Here is a 25,536-nt window from a genome sequence, read left to right on the forward strand (position 1 = left end):
AATCTATTTGCATAAGAACTAAAAAATGGTGTTTGGCCAATTGAGAAAACTCATTATTGGGTGTTATCATTTTGGTAATCATTAGATACACATTTTATAGATACTTTTTTGACATTTTCTCTAATATAAACTCATGATATAAACACACATGGGCTAAGTTGTGCTAATGATATTAAATAATTACTCTCGTGAAGGGAATGATGAAAGAAAGCTACATTATGTCAACCATATTATATAATCACTAAGATAGTAGGAATGGTGAAAGAAAGTTGCATCATATTAATGATATCATGTAAAGTAGTGCAAAGTCAAAATAAAAAGAGTAGATTAGTCTTGATTGTCAAAAAAAACATCAAAACTAAATGCCGATTAACTATAAACATGTTTGAATCCCTAATTAGTTTATTGAACTACCTATGTAAGAAAATATTTGAAGCATACAACACGAGAGGAAGGAAAAATAAATAATGATAAACTGCACCCCTAAAACAGAGGACTCTAATCGAGACTATTCTAGTACACTAACAATCTTCTGACCTTGGCATCATCGGATGTTACAAGATAACTACCATTTATGGGTTGCCAGGACAGATCATTCGGAATTGCAAAACAATATAAGATTATGCATGCATAACTTCAGATAGCAGAATGGGAGGTCTCTTAAGACTAAAGCATATGGTATACTCTTGAGCACGTTCACTGAGATATTCTTTAACAAACTGCCACTGGAAAACCATAAAGTTATTTGTCATGATTATAATTGACAACGAGTGAATGAGTTCTAAGTATGATTCATGTAGATAAATGAGAACCGTACCGGTAAAAAGTATGGTCCATTAATTTACTGGAATTATCCCCCCTATGAGACCTTCAGAATTTCATGAAATGCTTCCTGAGGAATATCAACAGAGCCAACACGTTTCATTCGTTTTTTCCCTTCCTTTTGTTTCTCCAACAGCTTCCTCTTCCGAGTAACATCCCCACCATAACACTTTGCAAGAACGTTTTTCCTCATAGCCGAGATCCTAAAATCCACATAAAAAGTTCAGTATGAATAAAATTTGAAGGATACCAGTGAGCATGTAACCGTCTTGTACTGAAAATAGTCTGGCTTCAAGATTTAGTGCCACTCAAATTTTGAGTATGTAATAAAAATCTTTGAGTAAAAACCTTCTAGTGATAACAAATAAAATAAGACCATTACGTTTCTCTTGCAATGATCTTAGATCCGATCGCAGCTTGTATTGTTATCTCAAACATTTGCCTGTTCAGCATAAAAACAACTCATGTAAAAAAATAAAATAAAATAACAATAATAATAAAATAACACAAAGAAAATAAATTTAAAAAAAAAAAACGCATACCTGTCGATGAATTTCTTCAGCTTTTCCACCAATTCACGTCCCACCCTTTGTGCCTTTAAATTATGAACAATGGTTGCCATAGCATCAACTGGCTGCCCGTTCAATAGGATATCGAGTTTCACCAAATCTGCTTGCTGATACCTGGGGTAGTCACACCGATCAATATATCAATATATGGAAGATGCAATTGTATTACATAACCTTGAAAAACTTATCATAACTGCACAGCCACCGAAGAGCGTTTAATAATAATAATCATTATCATTTTTACAAACTACTTAGCATCAAGTTTTCCACAGAACTGAAAATACGTACTAGGTAGAGATATTGACCATCAACTAATACTGAATAAGAAGATAATTTTACAAATTTCAACAATTAACCATCTTTCATTATGCACGTGCAGACAAACTTGAGGAGATTCAAGAGCTAAGGCTTATAAACGAAATTGAAAAGAGAGGGCAAGAGACTTACTCTGAATCCTCGTAATCAAATGATGCATATCCTGATGTTATACTCTTTAATTCATTGTAGAAGTCAACAACAATTTCCCTTAACGGTAAGCGATACTTCATAAATGCCCTTTGACTGCAGGACAAAACATGAAAGAATTAAAATTTACATGATTGGCCATTAAGATCCACACATAAAAAACAAGATATAAAATTTTTAATAAATTAAGAGTACGAAAGCATTCATGTTAACGAGTTTTTCAGTAAAAGAAGCACTCATGTCGATGGAGGAAAGAAGAAAAAAAGAACTAGTTTATTTTATTTCAAGTGACTCTTATGACAATGAAATATTTTAGTTTTTGTCGAAGATCAGTAATTCATAGCAGGAAGCGCAAGATTGTGGATGTTACATGCGGAGAAACAGCTGCCACATGATTTACTTTACGAACCAAGCATTCAAATAGGAATCATAACATTTCGTGTATGTACTTTATCTTCAGGCTTCAGACTTGGCACAGTACAGAGTACATTTATCAAATTCAAGCAATTTTTTACCCCCAAAAAAAGGTTTAGCATATTTTATATTATATTCTCATCAAGTCAAATGAGTTGCAAAGGAAATGGATATGAACACATACAATGTTATTCAATATTTAATCGATGATTGTCTAAAATTACCACCAAAACTTGACATCATAAAAAACTGCAAAAAGTTTTTCTAACAGATACAACTTATATTTAGCATTTAACAACTTTTTATAAAACATTAAAGTAATTAAATGAACAGTGAAAGGCCAGAAACCAACTTTTTACCAATTGCAAAGCTCGCTCTGAACCATAACATAAAAAAGTTCTATTTCTGTAGTGTGAAAAGCATAATTTTCCAAATGATATATTAGGTTTCCATTATTCCAGTAACATGGTAGCACCAGATATAACGATAATTGTATTGCACCAAGAAGTACTCTATTCTAGTTCTTCGTTACCTATCAATGAATGAGTACTCTAACTGATGACCCCTCCGCTCAGAACAAAGTGTAATTACAGCACCAACATATCTGTAGTAAACAAGAAATAATTTTGAATGATTTTGATGTATACACTAAAGGGGAAGAAGAATAGAAAAGAGTAGGAGAGCTTACTCACTAGGAAAGATAATTGTAGCCAATACTGTAGGTTCCCAACCAACAGTCACTCGCTTATTGGGATTTGATGGCAATGCAGCAGGATTTTGAACTTGTGCTTTGCTTAAAGGGGAAGAAAATATTAATTTAGCTCTTGGTAAAGAAAGTGAAACATAGAAAAAAACTGAAAAGGAATATGCCACTGAGATAACCTTCCATCAGAGTACTCAAAAATGTAAGGCACTGTTGGAACAGTAGAAATAACATGAGCTCCATATTCCTGTGATACATTAGAAACAACATGGATTCTCAGTATCTGATGACAAAAATAGGCTTAAATTTTATCTATTGTACATCAATAATGAATAAAAAAAAAGGCCACCTGTTCAAGCCGCTGATGAAAAACATCCATGTGAAGTAATCCTAAGAAACCACACCTATGTATAGGACTCAATTAGGATGGATTCAAATATATGACAAATAAAGCAAATATAATTCCATTTTAGTAGAAGAGGAATCGATTCTGTCAGTGGATGCCATACCTGAAACCAAGCCCTAATGCTGTGCTAGTCTCCTTAGTCACAGAGACACTGGCATCATTACATGTAAGTCTCTCTATTGCATGATTGAGTGCATCAAAATCTGACCCGTCTGCTGGATATAGACCAGAGAAAACCATGTGTTTTACAGGCCTAAAACCTGCAGGTAGGAAAAATGTCACTAAGAGGAATTGAAAGAGAGAGACAGGCCATGACATACACTAACATAACAAGAAATAGAAGAATCCTACTGAAATTTGTGTTTGTAAAATATATTCCATTGCCCGTCCGACTAACTGGCATCTATTAGAAAGGATCACCCACCTACTGGAAATAAACTCTAAACCAAAACTCAGCTTTACTTTTGACATATATTTCTCTTCAGGACTGAAAACGGATCTAGAACATTTTGAAAAAGAAAATGAAAAACTTACCAGGAAGGGGTTCAACAACAGTTTTACTCTGATGAAGTGTATCACCAATTCGTGCTTCTTTAGTAGAACGCATTCCACTCACAACATAGCCCACTTGACCAGTAAGAAGAATTCCTGTACTAGTAAGTTCCGGATGCATGATCCCAACATCCAAGACTTCATAAGCTTGGCCAGTGGCTGCAGAAGAAATCTTATCCCCCTTGCGCAGAACACCGTCAACAACAGCAACATGGCATATCACTCCCTTGTATTCATCATAGTATGAATCTAATAAAAGCATTCGCAAAGGTGAAGAACTCTTTCCAGGAGGTGGAGGTATGCGCTCTATGATAGCAGGAAGAACATGCTCAAGACCTTGCCCTGTTTTGGCAGATGTCAACAGAGCATGTGCAGAATCAAGGTCAAACATTGATTTCAGTTGAGCCTTAACACGATCAGGATCAGCAGTTGGCTGGTCAATTTTGTTAATAACTGGTATAATTGTTAAATTAGATTCAAAAGCTAGATAAAAATTAGCCACTGTTTGTGCTTGAACACCTTGGGCAGCATCCACAACCAAAAGGGCACCCTGGCAAGCTGCTAAGGATCTAGATACTTCATAGCTGAAATCAACATGGCCAGGTGTGTCAATGAGGTTTATCAAGAAAGGAGGCTGTTCGCTAGCGTTGTCACCCACAGGATTATACTTGTGAAACATGGTTGCAGTCTGAGCTTTAACAGTAATTCCCCTCTCCCTCTCCACCTAAATAATTGGGCTTCATCAAGTTAAAAAGAAAAAATGAAAAACCAATAAGGCAATCACTTTTATAGCAAAAGATCACAGACTAGCTAAAGAAGGTAAATTTTCAGCCTAAGAAAAGAGAGGGGGGGGGAGTCCCCATGATAAGAAAACTTTCAAACAATCATATAATGCATGCCTAATTCCTCAACAGACATTGGCAAACTAAATTTTTCCTAGTTAATGTGATAATAGACTTATCTCAATAGTTTAAACCTAGGTTCCTCTACCACAAATGTACACCATTTCTTGTCAAATTACATAACCAAAGTAAATCAAACGCAATTTTCTTCTACAAAAGTTCGCGACCATAAGAAAGAGTAAGAAAGTAACCACAATCTAATAATAGTTCCGTAACATGGCCAACGAACCTGCAATTTATCGAGGTATTGAGGCTGACCATGGCCTCGCTTAATAGTACCAGTGAGCTCCAAGAGACGATCAGCCAGTGTAGACTTGCCATGATCCACATGAGCGATTATAGAAAAGTTTCTAATCCGCTCGGGAGGGTACTGACTCAAATCTATATCGACTTCTTTGCTTTTCTGTCGAGAAGGAGAGCAAAATGCTTGGCTCAAAGCAAAACGATGAGGACAAATCCTAGAATTTACAATACTGCCTCTAAGAAAAGAGGAAGTTCGCCATAGATGGAAGCATTTAGGCCTAATGCCTTGTGATGCTTTTCTAAGAAAACCCATTTTTGGGGTTTTGGAGCTGACGAACCCGAAGGCCACGAACCAGAAGCGAAATGCTGCAACTTCAGGACATAGACGATGATGAAGCATCGAGCATGATTGTTTTACGTAGAACGACGTCGTATAAGCATAGAGGAATTTAGGGTGAGTAGTTCCATGAGAGGCCCAGTAGATTGGTCCGGTTAATCGCTACAGCGGCCCATAAACTATGGCCCAAATCTTAACTACTGGGCTTAGCCCATTGATTCGTACATGTGCAACTATTATGTAATTAGTAGGGCGAGTAATTCGTTCGAGGCCTATAGATTGGTCCGTTTAATCGCTTCGCATGTGCAACTATTATGTAATTATTAAGACGGGTAATTGGTTGAGAGGCCCAGTAGATTGGTCCGTTTAATCGCTCAGCGGCCCACAAGCTATGGCCCAAAGCTTACGTACTGGACTGAGCCCATTGCTTTGCACATGTGCAACTCTTATGTAATTAATAGGGCGAGGAATTCATTCAGAGGCCCAGTAGATTGGTCCGTTTAATCGCTAGAGCGGCCCACAAACTATGGCCCAAATCTTACGTACTGGACTGAGCCCATTGCTCTGCACATGTGCAACTATTATGTAATTAATAGGGCGAGGAATTCGTTGAGAGGCCCAGTAGATTGGTCCGTTTAATCGCTGTAGCGGCCCACAAACTATGGCCCAAAATATTTACTGGGCTGAGCCCATTGCTTCGCATGTGCATCTATTATGAAATTATTAAAACGGGTAATTCGTCGAGAGGCCCAGTAGATTGGTCCGTTTAACCGCTACAGCGGCCCACAAACTATGGCCCAAATCTTAAGTACTGGACTGAGCCCATTGCTTCGTACATGTGCAAGTATTATGTAATTAACTCTGTTAACATGGATGTGCATAAAATTATTAATTATACAATAAAAAATGTAGAGACAGATTTTATAAGAACAAGCATTAGCAGCCTATTTCTAATTTTTAAATTAAGATATTTTCTTATTTTGTATTATCTTATCGCATAATCATTATTCGATCCTTTTATCTCAACTTGACTTAAAATTTTTCAAAACGTAAAAAACAAAGTTAGAACGTGTAAAGATTTAAAGATGAGATTCAAAGTAAGATGTACATTTTAAAAAACCAATTTTAGAGATTTATGAATGACTCAGCGAAAATAGGTTATCTTTATCCGGCCAGCATTTAGTACTCTCTCGATAGCTTCTTATTTAGTTCAATCCTTTAGTGTAATGACTCATGAGCCTGGAAAAAAGAAAAACATTAAAAAAAAAAAAAATGGTTACAATCGCTTTCTCAATTTTCGATAGTCTTATTTGTAGATCGTGGTACGAAGAACATTGAAAAAAGCATCATTATGAATGAAATAGAGAGAACAACAATCATAGAAATGACTCCCGAGAACTCTTCTTTGGCGTGTAAAGACATAAGAGTTGTCACTTGGAGGAGTACCCCACGAGAGAAGACCCATCAAGCCTTAGGCAGCAAAATTGAAGTGATAGAGATGGTTGGGGTTGATGGGGAGGTAGATTATGAAACTAAAACTCCTCCTTCAAAGGAAAAGGACTTCAATTATTAACACAATAATGGGACATTCAAACGCCAATAATTTGATTAAATTAGCATGAAAGTAATATGATTTTTTTTATAAAAAAAATTATTGATAGATTAAATATAAACCATACTTAAATTTTATGGACAAATTTTCCGTAGAAAATACAATGTTTTTAAAATTTAGGACATATTATTTTTTTTAAAATACGTTTTAAATGCTATTTTCCCAAAAAAAAAAAAAAAAAAGAAAGAAAGAAAATTCTAGTTAACGAGTTATTTGCAATAAAAATAAATAAATAAATAATTTTTGTTTTTTTAGAATAGAAAATTATTTTGAAAGATGCCTTTCAAACAAATCTTTATTCTCTATTTTATATTTAAGGGGAATAACATAAATGTACGTACTTGACAACCATTTTCTTTTGTCTCTTATTTTCTCAAATCTGAGATTTCAAAATAAATTAATATTTTCAAGTGTATATTAAAATATTCAAACTATTTTGGATTTTTAAAAAAGGAAATATATATATATATATATATGGTAAAGACTAAAGATTATATGATGAGATTTAAAAAGAAAATAGTAAATAAAAAAATTGGAAAGCAAAAAGATATTTTTATTTTGTGCATTGGAGGAAATTATTTCAGAAGAAAATTAAAATTCTGTTTGCTTAATTTACCTGTTTAAGTAAATGAAGTAGGATCAAAGTTGACGTGTTTTAAAATATTTGTTAATGTTGACTAAAATCTCTAATCATGTGCCTTCCATATTAGCAATACCATTAAAAATTTCAAAAAATGGTGCCACCAACTATGATTACATTACCCAATGACAAACAAACTACAATTATTTCAGATCTTTCGTATCAAGTTTTTCAACAAATTAGGTCTATAAAAGATATGTTCACATCCATCACCTTAATCCATCTCTAATGTGTGAAATTCATGCTTCTTAACACACCAAACTCCCCAATGGTACTCGGGTTTGAAATTTGGATTCAAGTCGAACTGGTAGAGATATTAACTCTAACATCCGAGTAAATGAATGGTATATGAAAAGTTAATACTTATACCAACAATATGCACATTTCTTTTCAGTGGCCAAATTATAAGAACTTTATGATTAAACGTGCTTTGTTTGAAACAATTCTATAGTTAAAATTACTCGTATTGATTTGTAGGGATAGTCTGAGTCATCAGGTGGAGTCGTTACATTAACTATTGGTTCTTTTATGTATTTTTTAACCATCATATTTCAAGATCAGTCTCATTCAAACGGTATCAATTGTGTATCTCGTTGAATTATTTATCACTCGTAAAGAAAAAAAGGGAAGAGGAAAAAGAAAGCAGACAATCTTGTAAAGTAGATTTGTCTCCCAATTTCGTACTTGGTACCGAGTTGACATAAAAGCATACGAAGATAAAGTAAGTTTGATGAAATGCTAGACCAAACCAAAGATCAATCGAATTGCAAAGTACACAAAATCTAACTCTTGAGGTAAATAAAAGCATCATGGAGATAGAGTGTAAATAAAAAATGTTCGAGTTAACTTCAAAGTGTTCTTAAAAGTGTATTCTAAGTGTATGCTTTGTCCTTAGATTTGAAAAACAACACTAAATCTCTTTAGAGATGCTTGGATAAGTCAAGCTAGCTAGGCTACCACTTTTAACTCTACAAATAGAGCCCAATGATCTTTAAAAGATCTTTGCCAAAGATGAAGGGAATATACATTAAAAACGGGTGAGATCACTTGGTACTCATAGTTTCAATATTTAACTTGGTTGTGACCACTTCGATGCTTTCTTTCTTAATATTTATTACTTTGAACTACACTGTTTTTCATCGACTTAAGCTATGACTTGCTTATAGACCAAACCAAAGTAGTTAGCTAGTCAGCAATAATTTATAAGGTAACCTATGGTTTTACTTCCGTGAGTTCTAGTACATCTCACCTTCGATAGATTATAATTTACTCATTTACTCTACTACAAAGTGATTATTTTATTTTTTTAAAAGGATAGTGGATTAAAAAAAAAAAACTATAAGAAGAGAAGAAGAGAAGAGAATCTTTTTTAAAAAAAAATTAGGAAAAAAAACAAAAACTCCATAGCCCATCCCACATGCCCAGAGCTGGAAAGCCACTGAATAACCCACACATGTTTTCTCTTTCTCTCTTTTTTCCCCATCAGATCCATCCCCCACCAAAATATATGGAATAACAAAAAAAAAAAAAAAAAAAAAAAAACTATCATTTAATTTTAATTACAATCTCAATCATTAATTAATCCCAAATCCCCAATAGTAATAATACAACCCAACTAATTCAATAAAAATTTAACTGTTTTGTAATAAAACCAAAAAAAAAAAAAAAAAAACTATCATTTAATTTTAATTACAATCTCAATCATTAATTAATCCCAAATCCCCAATAGTAATAATACAACCCAACTAATTCAATAAAAATTTAACTGTTTTGTAATAAAACCAAAAAAAAAAAAAAAAAAACTATCATTTAATTTTAATTACAATCTCAATCATTAATTAATCCCAAATCCCCAATAGTAATAATACAACCCAACTAATTCAATAAAAATTTAACTGTTTTGTAATAAAACCAAAAAAAAAAAAAAAAAAACTATCATTTAATTTTAATTACAATCTCAATCATTAATTAATCCCAAATCCCCAATAGTAATAATACAACCCAACTAATTCAATAAAAATTTAACTGTTTTGTAATAAAACCAAAAAAAAAAAAAAAAAAACTATCATTTAATTTTAATTACAATCTCAATCATTAATTAATCCCAAATCCCCAATAGTAATAATACAACCCAACTAATTCAATAAAAATTTAACTGTTTTGTAATAAAACCAAAAAAAAAAAAAAAAAAACTATCATTTAATTTTAATTACAATCTCAATCATTAATTAATCCCAAATCCCCAATAGTAATAATACAACCCAACTAATTCAATAAAAATTTAACTGTTTTGTAATAAAACCAAAAAAAAAAAAAAAAAAACTGTGTGATGATCCATTAATGAAAATGGGAATTTTGATCTGAACTCCATGGCCAAAACCCAGCTGCCGTAGTTTGTGGTTGTGCTTCCATTCCATTGAACATTTGAGTGAAGCTTTCTTCTTGAATCACGGGCGAATGATTGACCGTCGATCTAGAAGACCCGTGTTGCAGGAGCTGCGTAATGGCGGCGGACCGGAACGCTGCCGACGGGAACAGGTCCTTGATTCCAGGTTGGGAACATCCTCTACCGCCGCTGCTACCGTTACTTGTTATTGGTGCTTGTGTTCTTGAGATCTCCAGGTTGATGTCACAACTATTGTCACTACTCCAACAGCGTTCGTTTTCTTTCTTTAAGTTCACGGTGGCGCTGCCGCCCGCCGCTACCTCGCCGGAGTCTTTAGTTTTTAATGCTAGCAACTTGAGAAAAATCAAGGGTTGTTATGAAAATTCACAAAATTAATTAAGAGAATAATGCTAATTACAAATTAATAATCCAACCGGTTACAATTAATTTAGCTATCTAAAAGTATTATATAATTTAAAAAATTTGAATTGTATTATTATTATTATTATTACCTGTGCATGGAGTTTGGTATTTTGAGCTTGAAGGACATCATTGTCGGCTTTAAGAGCTTCAAACTGTTTCTTCAACACGTCATAATCTCTCTCCAATTGCTTGGTCTTCCACCTGGCTCTTCTGTTTTGGAACCAAATAGCAATCTGTCTCGGCTGCAGCCCAAGAGCTTTAGCCAGCTGCAATTTTCGCTCAGGCTCGAGCTTATTTCCCAGCTCAAAGCTTTTCTCCAAAGCCTTCACTTGCTCTAAATTAAGCCGCTTCTTTTTCTCTCCCAATGCCGACCCGTCGTCCGACAACCCCTCGTCTCCGTTAACTTCCTCGCAGCCGTTTTCGGAAAACGACATGGATCTCTTCATCATCAACGGGACAACCCCATCTGAAAAATAAAACAAAAAAAGAAAGCAAAAACGTCACTGACATGACTCGAACTCGAAACCGCGGAGGAGGAGGAAGAAGAGAGAGAGAGAAACCGTGGAAGTAGAGGTGAGGAGGGCAGAGGGGGATGTTGTTGAAGGAAGCAGTGGGGGCGTAGTCGTGGTGGTCGGCGGGGCGTGATTGGAACATGAAGCTATGGGAATGATGAGGGGAAGCCATGGGAATGGCAATGCATGCTAGATCTTAGTCATACTAAATTGGGATGGAAGTGTGGAGGCAGAGGAGTCTGAAAGACAGCGAATTTGAAGTATAGAGAGAGAGAAGGAGAAGAAGAAGAAGAAGGGTGTGAATTTGCTGTATGTTTTTGTCATGGAAGGGAGGTTTCCTGGACCCAACCCATTATATGGATCTCTCTAACTTGCCTATCACATGCACTCCATTTTATAACATCATATTTTTTATATACCTTTCACTCTTCTAGCCTTGTATATTAATATTGCTAAATTTATCATCAACAACCCAATTTAAATTTAAGATGCAATGTTTGGAAACCTATTCAATTCATGTTCATCAATAATTTTCACAAAATTAAATATATTTCATACCCTAATAAGTTTTTTATATTTTAGAGGTAAGAATTTGAATTTTTTACCTCCAACCATGTTCACATCTAAACCTATAATTTAACATGTAAAGCCCTCAATAACTTCTTGAAAAAATTACAAATTGTATTTGAGAGTTTGTAGAGGGGGTGAAATAACGGGTTTTAAAATCTCAAATTTATGAACTCTATAATGGTTTTTTTTGTAAAAAAAAATCTTGTCTGTTTTAGCTCGTTATATATCTCATTCAGTTTCACGATTTCAAAACACATCTATTATGGGTAGGGTCTAGCTCTACTTCCATCGGTGTCTCACACCATTCGATAACTAGTTGTATTTAGTCGATATTGTCTTTTTTGGATTTCCCTTCTAAATTTCATCTCAAAATTTTAAAAAGAGTCCAATAGAAATAGATTTTCACAATCTAAAAAGAGAGTTTCTTTTACGAGCGTGGAAACTCAAAATATCAAGGTGGGAAGGATTGGAAAAGGGACACATAAAATAAAGGGTAAAAATTTGAACCCTTCTGACAAATCATAGAAATACGTATCCAATTTGCACACAGATCGAAAAACAATGTGTAAACCGCCCAAGAGCATTAAAAAAAGTAAGAGAAGAAAGAAGATGATCATCATCAAACACACAATCATTTGGTGTCAAATAGTTTAAAGGTTGAAAGGCCAAAAAGGAGGGGCCATCCCAATATGATATGGCATGCCCTCATTTGTATAACCACAAAACTTGGGGTACCCCATAATCAATCCAAAACACCAACATTTGTATCAATATATAATCATTCATTTTCTTTGGAATTTGGTGCAGAATTTTGGTTATATATCTCTTCCAGCTAGGGCTACGTACCTCGGGATCTGCAAACCTTATAAATATTACATCTAGTAAATGATTCCACCCTCCTTTATTATTATGACCATATACTATAATATTGTTTCTAAACTATATTTTATTAGCTCCTATATTATGAAGTAAGTGAGCATATAGTATAAAGTAAGTGTTAAAAGTTTTAGAGGGAATTTGGGGATTAGGGTTTGGGGAGTTGAATGGATTGGGTTTGAATTGAGGGGTTATTTAAAATGTGGAGTGTTTGTGGGGCCTAGAAAATGGGATGGTAGTGAAGGTGGTCACATGTGGGTTTCAGCAAGTTTAGGGGATCCATGCCCTTAAAGAAGGGAAGGTTGTACACTTTCTCTTTCACTCTCCCAATGCACAAAGCCCTGTGTTTCTTTGAATTTTTATATGGGAAGGGATTGAAGAAAGTGCTTTGAATCTTCTCCCTCCACTTGCTTTCTCTGTTCCCATGTGCTTTTGCCTTCTTTCTCTCTTTCTTTGGCTTCAAACTTCCCCTTCGCTACAACGTGCTTCTTCTATTCTACAACAGTTCCAATGGTTTATTATTAGGGGACCTCCCCCTATTTGTTTTCCCATACCACTCTCTCTCTTTCTTGTTGGAAGCCGAAGCTAATCAGATAGCTCGTGAGATCACACATCTGTTGGAGAGAGAAACGAAACATTTCTTATAAAAATATAGAAACCTCTCCCTAACAAACACGTTTTAAAACTGTAAGGCTGACCGCGATACATAACGGATAATATCAGCTAGCGGTGAGCTTACACTGTCACAAATGGTATCAGGTTTAGTTATTAGACGATGCGAGACACTGGTTGGGGTAGGGCTATACTCTCTCCATAGTAGATACATAACAGACCAAAGTGCACAATATTTACTATCGATGAATTTGGGCTGTTACGAATGGTATCAGGTCCACTTACTAGACAATGCGAGACAGTAGTTAAAGTAGGGTTAGACTCACTCTATAGTAGACACGTTTTAAAACTATAAGGTTGACGACGATACGTAACCGACCAAAACATATAATATTTGTTAGCCGTGGACTTGGACTGTTACATAGTCTTATTGAGTTTTGTTTTTAAATACTCTGTTTCATATCATGTTTCGTTGGACACCAAACCAATTCATACTCAATTACATCATATGCATCGATTTGTAATATGATCAGAAAAGTGATTGGATGTGTGTGTAAGTGTAAGATATTCTAAAAATTATACTCATACTTGAGATTTAACCTATTCGAATGTCAATTGAGTTATGTTCATGTTGACTTAAACTAGTCGTTTTCAAACATGAAATATGGGGGAGAAAAGAATCCATACTCCTTTGTTGATGAAATGGAGGCATATCGAGAGATCGATGGAGAAGAATAAATAGATGAAAGAAGGAATTTTGGTGAATATTTTAAAGGAGTTTTGTGGCAGAGACTTTTTAAATATACGTTTGTGGAATAATTGGGAGTAAATGCAAGTAGGTATGTAGCCATAATATTTTAATTCAATTTGATTGTTTAATGCTACATTTTATAATGTTTTAAAGTTTATTGTAAATATGGGGACCCATTTTGCGATGGAATGAGAATATGTAAATTTGGATAGTAATAAAATAACAGAGACTTGGGTTTGGTTTCAGACAGTTTGATTAAATAAAGGGTAAAATCAATCTTGTGTCCTCAGTTGATGTCTTTTTTTAATTATGTTTTTTCCTTTATTTAAGGTATGTTTCTAGTTTAGGGCACTCTACTACTTTATGGGCACCCATTGGCTTGAGTGTACTGTTTTGGGTAAATAAAATCAAAGCCGTGTCAAATTCAAATTCTCACTCATGTTAGGAATTACGACTCTCCCCTCAAACAAAGTACACTATAAACCTCCCCAGAGACTTATGAAGCTCTCGAGTAGTCTCCTCTTAATCGAAGTTCGACTCCTTTCTCTGAAGCCCTCGAACAAAGGAACAAAGTACATCCTTTGTTCGACACTTTAGTCACTTTTGACTACACTTTCGAAGCTCACAATTCTTTATTCGATATTTGAGGATTTTATTGATATGGCTAAGATTAGGGCATGACTATGATATTATGTTAAGAATTAGGACTCTCCACAATGAAAGGATAGACTAAATAAAAACATTGTTATCAGCATATAAAATAAATAATTCATTTTGGGTTGTTTCTAATTATTGGAAACACCATGGAGTAGTCGTAGGCATTTGTCTCATGATCAAGATCTCTTTGTGGGCAAATTCATTGAATTACATTTTCTTTCATTAACACATTTAATTTTTGTTCAACCTCTTCTTAGCACCATGAATAAGATAGCTAATTATTCCAATGTGGCACCACCTAATCCACTTGCACCTAAAACCAAACACCTCTCTCTTACCTTTCATCCAATCAACAAATGACATCTATTCTAAAAAAAAAAAAAAAAACAAATTAATTCATAACCATTATTATTGGATGTTTGATTGCCCCAACATTTTCGTGCGACATGATCACATTACTTACTCTTCACTTTCTAGTATACTTTGTCCTCACTGACATGTACTTTAAAGAAAATTCTTAGTAGATCACCTAATATAAAATTGTTTCAAGTAAAGTACGTTAACTACGGTGGCAAAAGGCATACGAATTAATATATATGTTACGAATATGTGGCAACATGGGATGGTGATTTGGACATAATATATGACATGCAAACCCTTTGACTGCTCCCTTTTCTGCTTACTTTTTATGGTCATTCCCAAAAGCTTAATCATTACTTCCTTTTAAAGCATTGATGATTGATATGTATCTCAAATGCATGCACGATTGCCTATGATAAGTTGCATGGGAGGGAAAATATGGTTTTTTTTTTTTTTTTCTTTTGCCAGTTTGATGGCCCAATTAAAATATTTAAAATTCATGAATTAATTCTTTATGAATGTGGGTCTTCCCAATTTAGATCCAGCCATGGCTATACTTTTTAAGGAAACTAGGTTAGATGTATACAAATGCCAAAGGGCTTGGGGGCTGTGCTTGACCCAAGCCCTAGCTAGTGGGCTTAAACTACTACTGTTTGGGCTGTCAATAGATACCCATCCATATCAATAGATGCCCATCCAATTTGTTGAGGCTCACCCGCGTCAATAAATATGAAAATATTATTACTAATAATACATATTTAGAATTGAGTTCAAAATTCAATCTTCATTGATATTGATTACCTTTAAATAGATCGGTGATACTAGCTCATACCTAGAAATAAGGAAAATATAAACTAACTCAAACTTGAAAATAAAATAAAATATACTACTGTACAAGAAATAAGTTGCACTAAATTCTGACAGCCTCCGATGTAAGTTTATTTCTTAGTAACTCCAAGCTTTACGAAAAACATGAACAGCAATGTCCCCAGAAGCTTCACGGTCAGCCTGCAAGTCTAACAAATTGGTAGTTTGATCCAAATCTTCGGAGATGAGGAAATCGTCAACCTCATCAAGATCGTCAAAGGTTAGTTCGAAATCTTCATTTTTCGTCGAATACCAAATCCAAGGTCGTGAAATAAACAGAAGGGTCACCAGGGGCAGTAGAATTGGCATCGGAGAAAAAAAGAGTCAGAAGCAGAATTTGGAGAGAATCAAATTCAGAAGTAAGTAGTGGAATTAGAATTTTGATCATCTGTAGAGACATCATCTTGATATACGGCTGAAGTCACGTTTGTTGGCTGATCAAGAACCTTAGTGGTTAAGCAGTATTCCCAAATTGGATCCGAAGAATTTTTACTTTCATGTACAGCATTTGCTTTTGATTCCTGGATTTTGACTCGACAATTTGGCTTAATATGACCTGGCTTTCCGCAACGATCACACACCACTTTCACCCGACAATCTCGTTTAAAGTGGCCAGGTTTTCCACACCTGTAACAAGCTTTAAATGGCTTCTTTGACAACTCTTCACTCCTGAATTGATTCCCATTGCTTGATGAAGGTTTTGAATGAAAATTGTGTCTTCTTTGATCTTTGACATACAACACATCTTCTGACTTTGGGGAAAACTCGTTGCTGCTGGTCATTTGCTTAATCAAGGCTTCCTGATTTGAAAGAAGATTCTTCAGTTCAATTACGGTAGGCTGATTTGTCCACCCTTGTATTGAGGAAACAAGGGGCATAAACTCTTTCCGTAATCCACGAATAAGATAACGCCGTAGTCGAACATCACTCACGGGCATCTCAACATCTAATTCTGAAACTTTAGAACATAGATTTTTCACTTTCAAAAAATATTCTTCAACAGAAAAATTACCTTGAGTTACCATACCTAGTTCATTCTCTAGAAATTGCAATCTAGCGGTATTTTTCTTAGTGAACAACTTTTGAAGTGTTTCCCATACTTGCTTTGGTGACTTTAAATCACGAATATGATCAATATACTCCTTGCTAATCAAAGTTCGCAAGGTAAATAAGGCTTTTCCGCATTTGATCTTCCATTGTCGGCGTAATTCTGCATTCTGTGGAGTATCGGCTGGAATTTCTGTATCATCACCTTCAATTAAATCCCACAAATCTTGCCCTTGTAGATAAGCTTCCATACATAACTTCCAATAACTATAGTTATTGCCAACAAGCTTTTCCATACCTATATCCATAGGAGCACTTCCACCCTCCTCGTTTGAGTAATAATATCAAACCCTTGGTCACCAACTTGGCTCTGATACCAACTAACGCAATATCTACCACCAACTTGGCTCTGATACCAACTGATGCAATATCTACCGGTGTGAATAGATATGAAAATATTATTACTCAACGTGAGAAATAGAATTGAGATCGAAGGTTCAATCTTTCTTCATATTCACAACCTTTAAATAATATACATGATACTAACTAATCCCTACCTAATATAAACTAACTAAATCTTGAAAATAAAATAAAATATACTATTAATATCTAACTGATTACTTAGATATATTTCCTAACTAATATATTTTTCAAATATTAAATGATTACGAATATCATATATTCTATAACTAATTCAAACAAGAAATAAGTTGCATGTGATTGAAGGGAGTGACATGCCTATTAGGGTAAAGGAGTGAACTTTATATTTGCTTGTCGAACACATTTCGATTCTGAACTTAGCTAAAATTAGGGTTTTGTGAGCTACCTTAAATGCGCATCTTTCATGTCCATTTCTATGAAGCTGAATTAAGGTTATTTATGGAGGGGCACATGTTTGGTGGAACCAAATTGGTCTATTCACCTCAAATCGATCTTGGCAAGTAACTCCAAGTTGGATGGGATGTTGGATCCTCGGCTCGGCTTAGTTTGAATTGACCTCACGACCTTAATGTATTTTGGGTTCAATTTCATGCACTGAAAAATAAATTTCTTGTTTCATTTTCATCGATAAAAATTATTTTTCTAAAAAAATCAATCTTGTATTACAAAAACAAATAAACAAAAATAATCTTGAGATTGCAAATAAAATCAATTTTTTCTCTCATATAACGCGTCTCTTTTCGATCTTTTTCAATACGTGTTACGAACTTGTCCTTCTTTTATTTATTTTGATATTAAAACCTCTTTAATAGTTATTGAAATAGATAGTTGCATCTATTGAAAGGGAGGTGGGTAGTTTGGATCATTATAAATGTGAAAGAAAATGTGGGGACAAGATAACGATTTTAGTAAGAAAAGCACATAAATATCCTACTTAATAACAACACATATGAGTGTTACACAGACTAATACCTCACAAGATAGCAACACGATAGAGATTAAACTATGCTAGCTAAACCAAAAATATAATATAATTTATATTTCTTGAAATGGTAATTAAAATTAATAATTAAATTATTTTAACTTGGAAGTTAAAAAAGAAAAAACATCTTAGAGATTTATAGTTTATGAAATTATATGGTAGAAAAAATTAATATGTAACATAAAAGGTAGCTTACATTATATTTTTAATGTGACATCTTTTAATATTAATACTGAAAATCATAGGCATGATTGGGATAGGCAGAACCGTCCGATGAAGAGAGAAAATTGAATCTACCTTAAAATTATACAAATAAATAAATACATAGTGGGAATCCATGAAAATAAATAAAAATTATATTTCTTAGACATTAATTAATTAATTAATTAATGATTTAAGTAAAAACGACACATGTCAGACATTCCGCGCAATAAGCCACTAACTTTTTTTTAAAAAAAAATTTTATGGTCAATTTGTTAATAAACAAATACCCAGTTTATTTGAAGAGGATTATAAAACGGCGTCGTTGAAGGCTGCCCATTACCAAACAGTCTCCTGGTTTTGAGCCAATGGGCTAGTGGGAGTAGCAGGCACGTATTATTTATTAGTTAATATTTTAGTGTAGGGCAACCCTACAAGATTTGGGATGCTTTTATTGACTACCTAAATTTATTTACTAATTAATAAAAATTGAATTAAAAAAAAAAAAGACATTTTTTTTGGCTAATATATTTAGTTGAGTGAAGCGGATTTAAATTTGTATCGTAATATTAAAACATTTCTTAAAGATTTCATCTTTATATCAAACATTATTTATGATATAATAAAAAAGATTTGGCATGATTGACAATTATTATGTGTGATGTTTTCTAAATTTAAAATACTTTCCACCTCAATCTGCTTTGGCTGAATCATGACCGTTTATGTATTATATCATTTGATTGTCATCGAGTGAATTGTACTAATGTGATGCTTGTGTGAGTTGTTAGAAACGACGACTATCCACAATGGTATGATATTGGTTTTCTCGAAAGGTTTCATGTCAATGGAGATGTATTCCTTACTTATAAACTCGATGTCTCGTATCAATAGAGATGTATTTCTTACTTTTCAACCCCTTAATTAGTTGATGTGGGACTCCTCCTCTCCCAACACTCCTCAACAATCTTTCCCTCGAACAAGTATATCAAAGAGCCTCCCCTGAAGCTTATGGAGCCCTCAAACAAAGTACACTATTTGTTCGACACTTGAGTCACGTTTGACTATACCTTCGAGGCTCACCGTTTATTTGTTTGACATTTGAGGATTTTATTGATATGGATAAGTTAAAGGGCATGACTCTAATATCATGTTAGGAACCACGCCCCTCCATAATGGTATGATATTGTGCACTTCATAAGCTGTTTTACTTTTGGTTTTTCCAAAATGCCTCGTACCAATGGAAATAGTGTTATTTTCTTATAAACTTGTGATATTCCTCTTAATTAGCCAACGCAAGATTACTCTTCTTAATAATTCTTCTCGAACAAAGTATACCATGGAGTCCCCCTTCAGGCCTCCTTCTCTAGAGCTCTTGAACAACTTCCCTTTAATCGAGATTCGACTCTTTTTCTGGAGCTCTCGAACAAAGTACACCATTTAATCGACATTTGAGTCAAATACAAAATAGTTTGACCAAAATAAAATTTATTTGTTTTGACTTTCAACCCCCATTTTTCCACTTAATTATTTTCCCCTCGTCTTCTTCTTCAAATTCCTCCGATTTCAGGCCCTTCCTTGAAAATAATTCTCTGTTTTCGTGGCTTTTCCTTCTCTCTAATGGGCTGTGCGATCTCCAAGCAGAAGCGATGCCCCCACTGCCGGAACTCCCTGACGCAGAGAACCAACTCTCTTCACCCCCACCAATCGCCGCCCCGGCACTCCGATGGCTACCATGTCCTTGCCTTCTCCTCCTCCACTCTTGGCTCTCTCAAGCTCGAAAACATTCACTTCGACAACAAAATCTACACCACCGTTGATGAGCCTCTCCAACCTAAAAATAACGAGACCAAGAGCCAGGTTTCAATGGGCCTAATTGACGCCAAAACTTGGTCCAACATGATCAACAAAAAAATTCCCAAAATTCCTCCCAAAACTCCAATCATCACGCCGCCCGGCGAGCCCGAGACCATTAACGTTTGGGAAGTCATGGAAGGCCTCGACGACATTACTCCCTTCCGCCCCACACCTCGGCCCCGAAGCTTCTCCTTCGATCTCAGTACAGCTCCGCCATGTGATTCCTCAGAACAAGGAATTTCAAATTCAAATTCAAATTTGCAGGAATTCGACGATTCCCCCACTTCCCCTAAACCACCGTGCTTTCAAAATACGGGTAATTAATCGCTTTTTTTTTTTTTTTTTTTTTGTTTGGTTCAAAATTNTTTTTGTTTGTTTGGTTCAAAATTCACCTGAATTTCTTCAAATTCTCGTAGTTACAATTCTAAATTGCAATTGTTTCATCGGGGATTTTTCAGAATTGGACACTGAAGTGATATCTCCAATCCGGAGATCGTTAGAGGAGCATCCACCGGAGGAGGAAACTTCGGCGGAAACAGTCGCCGGCGACCCTCCAGAGGGCAAAAACAGAGAGAAAGTGGTGGTGTACTTCACGAGCCTAAGAGGGGTTCGGAAGACATACGAGGACTGCTGCGACGTGAGAATGATTTTGAAATCAATGGGAGCTCGAGTGGACGAACGGGACGTGTCGATGGATTCCGGGTTCAAACAGGAGCTAAAGGAGCTGCTGGGAGAAGGGTTCAACGGCGGCGGATATCCGAGAGTGTTCGTCGGAGCAACATACATTGGTGGGGCAAAGGAAATTCGGCGACTTCATGAAGATGGGGAGCTGGAGGAGGTTTTAGAAGGGTGCGAGAAAGTGGATGAGGGCGGCGGGGGCGACGGAGGAGGATGCTGTGAGGGTTGTGGGGATGTGAGGTTTGTGCCATGTGAGACATGTTGTGGAAGCTGTAAAATTTACTGCGAAGAAGGTGAAGAGGAGGAGGAGGAGGAAGAAGAAGAGGGTGGATTTCAGCGGTGTCCTGATTGTAACGAAAATGGGTTAATTCGGTGTCCAATTTGTTGTGGTTAATGTAATTCGGAGGAATTTTTGTTTCCTTTAAATTTGTGTTTTCTGTTTGGATTGTTTGTTGTACAGTGAAGTGATTTGGTTTGTTTGGGGACCGTTGAGATTGGATGTAATATTTTTCAACTCATACATAACAAAAAAAAAAAAAAAAAAAAAAAAAAAAAAAAAAAAAAAAAANACAGCATTATTTATGAACTGCTGTTCTTTTTCTTCTGAGAGGGATAGGATAAAATATTTGAGCGTGGAAATCTCTCTTTAACATGGACTTTTTAAAAATTTTGAGAGAAAACTGGAAAGGAAAAGCTTAAAGAGGACGATATCTATTACCGGTGGGCTTAAGCTATTACGGATGGTATCATAGCCAGACATCGGGCGCTCAGTGAAAAGACACAAGGCGGTGTGCTAGCGAGAATGCTGACATCGAAAGAGGGTGGATTGTGAGATCCCACGTCGGTTGGAGACAGAAATGAAGCCTTATTTATAAGGAGGTGGAAACATCCCACGTCGGTTAGAGAAGTGAAAACCCAAAAAATCAATATCTACTAGTAGTGGTCTTGAAGTGTTACACTTTTTCTTAATGGACGGTCAATAAGGGTCGAGGAAACAAACAATGAGGAGAACGCTGAAACTCCCTCCATTTGCTTTCATTTGGACTCATTCCTAACTCCAAGCTACACACTAATTCTTTGTTTGATAGCAATATATCCTCATTATATCAACAAAGAATATTATTTAATACACTTATGGTTTAAATTGATATGACTTCTTGTAAATGAGATTCCAATAAATACGAGCGTCCAAGAAGAAGTCATCCAAAACTTCCTCATCATTCACGGGTGACAATCAAAAGTTTTATTTTCAATCATTAAAAAAAAAAAAAATGTTTTTTCCTTCTTGTTTTTTTCACATGAAGTTTCTATGATTGAGTCGCCGAAAATAAAAATGCACTCTTATTGGTATAGATACACAGTTGAGAGTTGAGAGACTTACTTAGACATTTGTAAAGTTTAGGGACCTATTACTATTAGAATCGAAAGTTGAATGATCTTATTTGCAATTTAACACGATGACCAACATAGAACAAATCGTTCAAATGTTTTACAATGTATCAACCATATTTACCCGAGCGAGGTTACAGACCATGGGAATGATTACTTATAATCATACCAAGCTGCACATCAAGAGTCTGAATTTGAGTGACAGACAACAAGAAAAAAACATGAGTATATTTATGTATTTCAGTTGTTTTGATTCAAAGTTTTGTTATTCCTTTACTGTTCCTCGTACCTACTTCAGCTGCAGCCTTAGAAGCACGGCTCAACATATCCGAAACCCAAAGCGCGCCCTTTGAAAAGTAACTGCTGTTTACTACAGCCGTACCTGCAGCCATCGCCGCTTTTCCCGCCACCCCCATTGCCACCACGGCCGCCGTTCCAGTAACCATTGCAGTCGATCGGGTGATATCGGAAACGTGATACTTCTCATCGATGTATTTAACAGTTTCCATGCCGGTATGAATTGCATCAGTGAGTCCAATCCTGTTGCTAAGCTCAGAAACTTTGGCTGCTGCAGAAGCTGAGACTTGACAAGAATCATCAAAAGCTTTAGCCTTTACAAGTGCATCTTTGGTTAAAACATATCCCTTTGATAGCATTGTTTTGACAACTTGTTGAGCCACGGTTACAGCCTCCCCTGGTGTGTATGCAGAATGCATGATTTCTGCAACCTGTTCTTTTCATACAGAAATTTTAGAGATCAATTCAAAATATTGTGTATAAACGGAGCGTGGTTGACTTCGACTCGATATCTAGTGGTCATTATGAGACATAAAGATTTTGAACTCGTATTCAATGGTTATTAGCTTACCATTGGGCTCGTATTGTTGTCGGTCATTTGTGAAGGGTTGTTCCAGTTGTATGACTCATCTGTGTATGTTCCCCACCGGCCTATGAACACACATTGATCTAAGATTTCAGCCCCCTGGAACACCAAAATCAGCAAATGAACTGCATTACCAAAGCTCAGAAGTGATGCTTGAAGATGAGTACTTGGGACCTTTGTGTAAGAAACTGTTGGGTGCATGGCATCAACAACTTATAAGAGTTGCACGATTATATATCCACTAGCCATGTTATGAGAGTGCTTGAAAGTCTAAATGGAATAATTTAAATGATTCTGTGAGATCCCTCGAACGAAACATTTTTTACAAGGGTGTGAAAAGCTCTCACTAGCGGACGCGTTTTAAAACCTTGAGGCAAAGCCCAAAGAAGACAATATCTACGGATAGTGAGCTTGGGCTCTTACAAATGGTATCAGGGCAAGACATCAAGCTATGTGCCAGCCTCGCTGAGCCCCGAAGAAGGTTGTGGAAACCTCCCCTAATAGACGTGTTTTAAAACTTTGAGGGAAAGTCTAGGAAGGAAAGCCCAAAGAGGATAAAATCCGCTAGCGGTAGATTTGTGCTGTTACCCACAAATTCTTGCAGATTTAAGTGATTGCACATTTTGCAATCAACTCTCAACTAGTGCTAGAGAAACTTAAATGTGTTGAAAAAGAAACAAACAAAGAAGCAACTACTCAAAACTTTCTTAAAAGCAAGAGGTTTGCTGTAACCGCCCAAAGCCCACCGCTAGTAGATATTATCCGCTTTGACCCATTACATATCGCCGACAGCCTCACGGCTCTAAAATACATCTACTAGGGAGAGATTTCCACACCTTTATAAGGAATGTCTGGCCCAGCCTCCTGGCTATAACACTGGCTCTAATACCATTAATAACAGTCCAAGTCCATAGTTAGTAGATATTGTTCACTTTATCCCATTATAAATCACCGACAACTTTATCGTTTTAAAACGCATCTGCTAGGGAGAGATTTCCACACTCTTATAATGAATGCTTCATTCCTCCATCCAAAAATGAAACCTTAAGGTCTTATATCTATATTTGATTCAAATAATTCGTAAGCATCTCCAACCAAGACGGTCACTCGACAAACGTATGCATCGAGTGCCTAACAACAACCCCATATGACAACCTATACAAAATAGCTCCTCCTCCTCATCTGCTCACCCTAAAGAGTGTATTTGTGCGTTTACATACATCGCCGAAACAAATTCAAGCGAGCGAAGCAGTAGATGAGCACTCTACACATATCTATGAACAACAAAGTAAAAAGCAGAGAAACCAACAATTGCAAAACCAAAGAGCACAGAGAATCTGAAGTTGAGCAAAATCAAACAACACTCAAGAACTTACACTAAGCAATATAGCAGTTTCCAGAGCAAAAGCATCACGGAAAGTCACATAAGCAGTACACGCATAATCACCCGACCTGTTGTTGCAAAAGAAAAAAATTGTTTCAAAGCTTTTGATTAGCAAACCCAGTTTCAATTAATGTTGTATTCACCTGAGGATTTCTACATGATCCACCGCGCCACAATGGGAGAAAAAATCATAAACATCATTCTCCGTGGCTTTAGGTGACAAACTTGTAACTTCAGCAGTATAGCCCCCAGAGTACATTGTTCCACCCAGCTCTATGTGGAAGTCCCAGAGTTGTTCAGCAAAGGGGTAACTAAAACAGGGTAAATTACAAGGAAGAGCAACTCGAATTCAACAAAAAAAGATGAAAAATTAGAGGAATTTTGCCAAAGTTAATCCACAGACACAACCCAGATCTTGAAATGGAAACCTAAAACAAACCCATAAGCCAAAACAATAAAATGGAAACCTAAAACAAACCCATAAGCCAAAACAATGGAAGGAAGAGATAAATGATGAAAATCAGTATGGAAGCCGACAGAAAAGTAAAAAAGGTTTGAAGTTTTGCTATGGCGTACCTGATAGAAGCTCTGAGAGAAGAAGACGAGAGGGGGCCGAGCGGAAATCTGAAATCTGAAAACTTAGCCGACATTTTTTTTTTTTTTTTTTTTTTTTTGGCATCAGTTTTGGTAGCTGATGGTACTGAACTTTGTGATGGACCGATTCCAGTTGCATGAAGGGCGCGTGTGAATCACGAAATATTTGGATTGGGGGGTGTGGAATATTGTGGTGGAAGGAGCGTGGCGTGGAATGAAGTCTTATCTTCTCCGTTTGGGAGTTTTTCTGTTGGCAGAGAATCCCGCATCATCTAACTCTGTAGCTCTGAGCTCGAACTCTGGGATTAGATACGGCACCGTTTTGGAACGGATACGGAAATTCCATCGTCCATGCGTGTGTACTTATTCAATTATCTTGCTCCAAAAAAACTTATTTCATGTTA

The 25,536-nt window shown here is 35.8% G+C and overlaps 4 protein-coding genes across 8 annotated transcripts; 1 reads left to right on the top strand and 3 right to left on the bottom strand.

Annotated features, from left to right (window-relative positions):
• Positions 1–340: 340 nt before the first annotated feature.
• On the bottom strand, positions 341–5,472 carry LOC111464855 (translation factor GUF1 homolog, mitochondrial). 3 transcript variants are annotated; one of them, XM_023109122.1, is made up of 12 exons: positions 5,063–5,472; positions 3,914–4,655; positions 3,483–3,639; positions 3,323–3,377; positions 3,153–3,220; positions 2,959–3,063; positions 2,803–2,874; positions 1,839–1,952; positions 1,365–1,505; positions 1,205–1,264; positions 818–1,025; positions 341–719 (listed from the first exon to the last, which is right to left on the bottom strand). In XM_023109122.1, exons 1-11 carry the CDS (start codon positions 5,387–5,389, stop codon positions 860–862), a joined length of 2,007 nt encoding a protein of 668 aa, XP_022964890.1. In that variant the 5' UTR covers positions 5,390–5,472; the 3' UTR covers positions 341–719; positions 818–859. The 3 variants fall into 3 exon arrangements, with proteins under 3 accessions (XP_022964890.1, XP_022964881.1, XP_022964900.1); XM_023109113.1 differs by having other exon boundaries at positions 341–725; XM_023109132.1 differs by having other exon boundaries at positions 341–725; positions 3,914–4,668; positions 5,063–5,152.
• A 3,741-nt stretch (positions 5,473–9,213) lies between these two features.
• LOC111455770 (homeobox-leucine zipper protein ATHB-20-like) lies at positions 9,214–11,361 on the bottom strand. The gene is made up of 3 exons (XM_023097387.1): positions 11,035–11,361; positions 10,564–10,940; positions 9,214–10,404 (listed from the first exon to the last, which is right to left on the bottom strand). Exons 1-3 carry the CDS (start codon positions 11,156–11,158, stop codon positions 10,003–10,005), a joined length of 903 nt encoding a protein of 300 aa, XP_022953155.1. The 5' UTR covers positions 11,159–11,361; the 3' UTR covers positions 9,214–10,002.
• Positions 11,362–19,686: 8,325 nt separating this feature from the next.
• LOC111455130 (uncharacterized protein At3g28850-like) lies at positions 19,687–21,367 on the top strand. The gene is made up of 2 exons (XM_023096680.1): positions 19,687–20,520; positions 20,663–21,367. Exons 1-2 carry the CDS (start codon positions 19,968–19,970, stop codon positions 21,274–21,276), a joined length of 1,167 nt encoding a protein of 388 aa, XP_022952448.1. The 5' UTR covers positions 19,687–19,967; the 3' UTR covers positions 21,277–21,367.
• Positions 21,368–22,297: 930 nt separating this feature from the next.
• Positions 22,298–25,220, bottom strand: LOC111455139 (binding partner of ACD11 1-like). Of its 3 annotated transcripts, none has more exons than XM_023096692.1 (5): positions 25,115–25,220; positions 24,682–24,811; positions 24,531–24,606; positions 23,140–23,253; positions 22,298–22,999 (listed from the first exon to the last, which is right to left on the bottom strand). In XM_023096692.1, exons 1-5 carry the CDS (start codon positions 25,215–25,217, stop codon positions 22,526–22,528), a joined length of 897 nt encoding a protein of 298 aa, XP_022952460.1. In that variant the 5' UTR covers positions 25,218–25,220; the 3' UTR covers positions 22,298–22,525. The 3 variants fall into 3 exon arrangements, with proteins under 3 accessions (XP_022952460.1, XP_022952469.1, XP_022952477.1); XM_023096701.1 differs by having other exon boundaries at positions 24,682–24,849; positions 25,115–25,198; XM_023096709.1 differs by lacking the exon at positions 25,115–25,220 and adding an exon at positions 25,006–25,108 and having other exon boundaries at positions 24,682–24,966.
• Between the last annotated feature and the right edge of the window lie 316 nt (positions 25,221–25,536).

The sequence above is a fragment of the Cucurbita moschata genome, unplaced genomic scaffold, assembly GCF_002738365.1.
Source record: "Cucurbita moschata cultivar Rifu unplaced genomic scaffold, Cmos_1.0 Cmo_Scf00002, whole genome shotgun sequence".
Classification (NCBI taxonomy): Eukaryota; Viridiplantae; Streptophyta; class Magnoliopsida; order Cucurbitales; family Cucurbitaceae; genus Cucurbita; species Cucurbita moschata.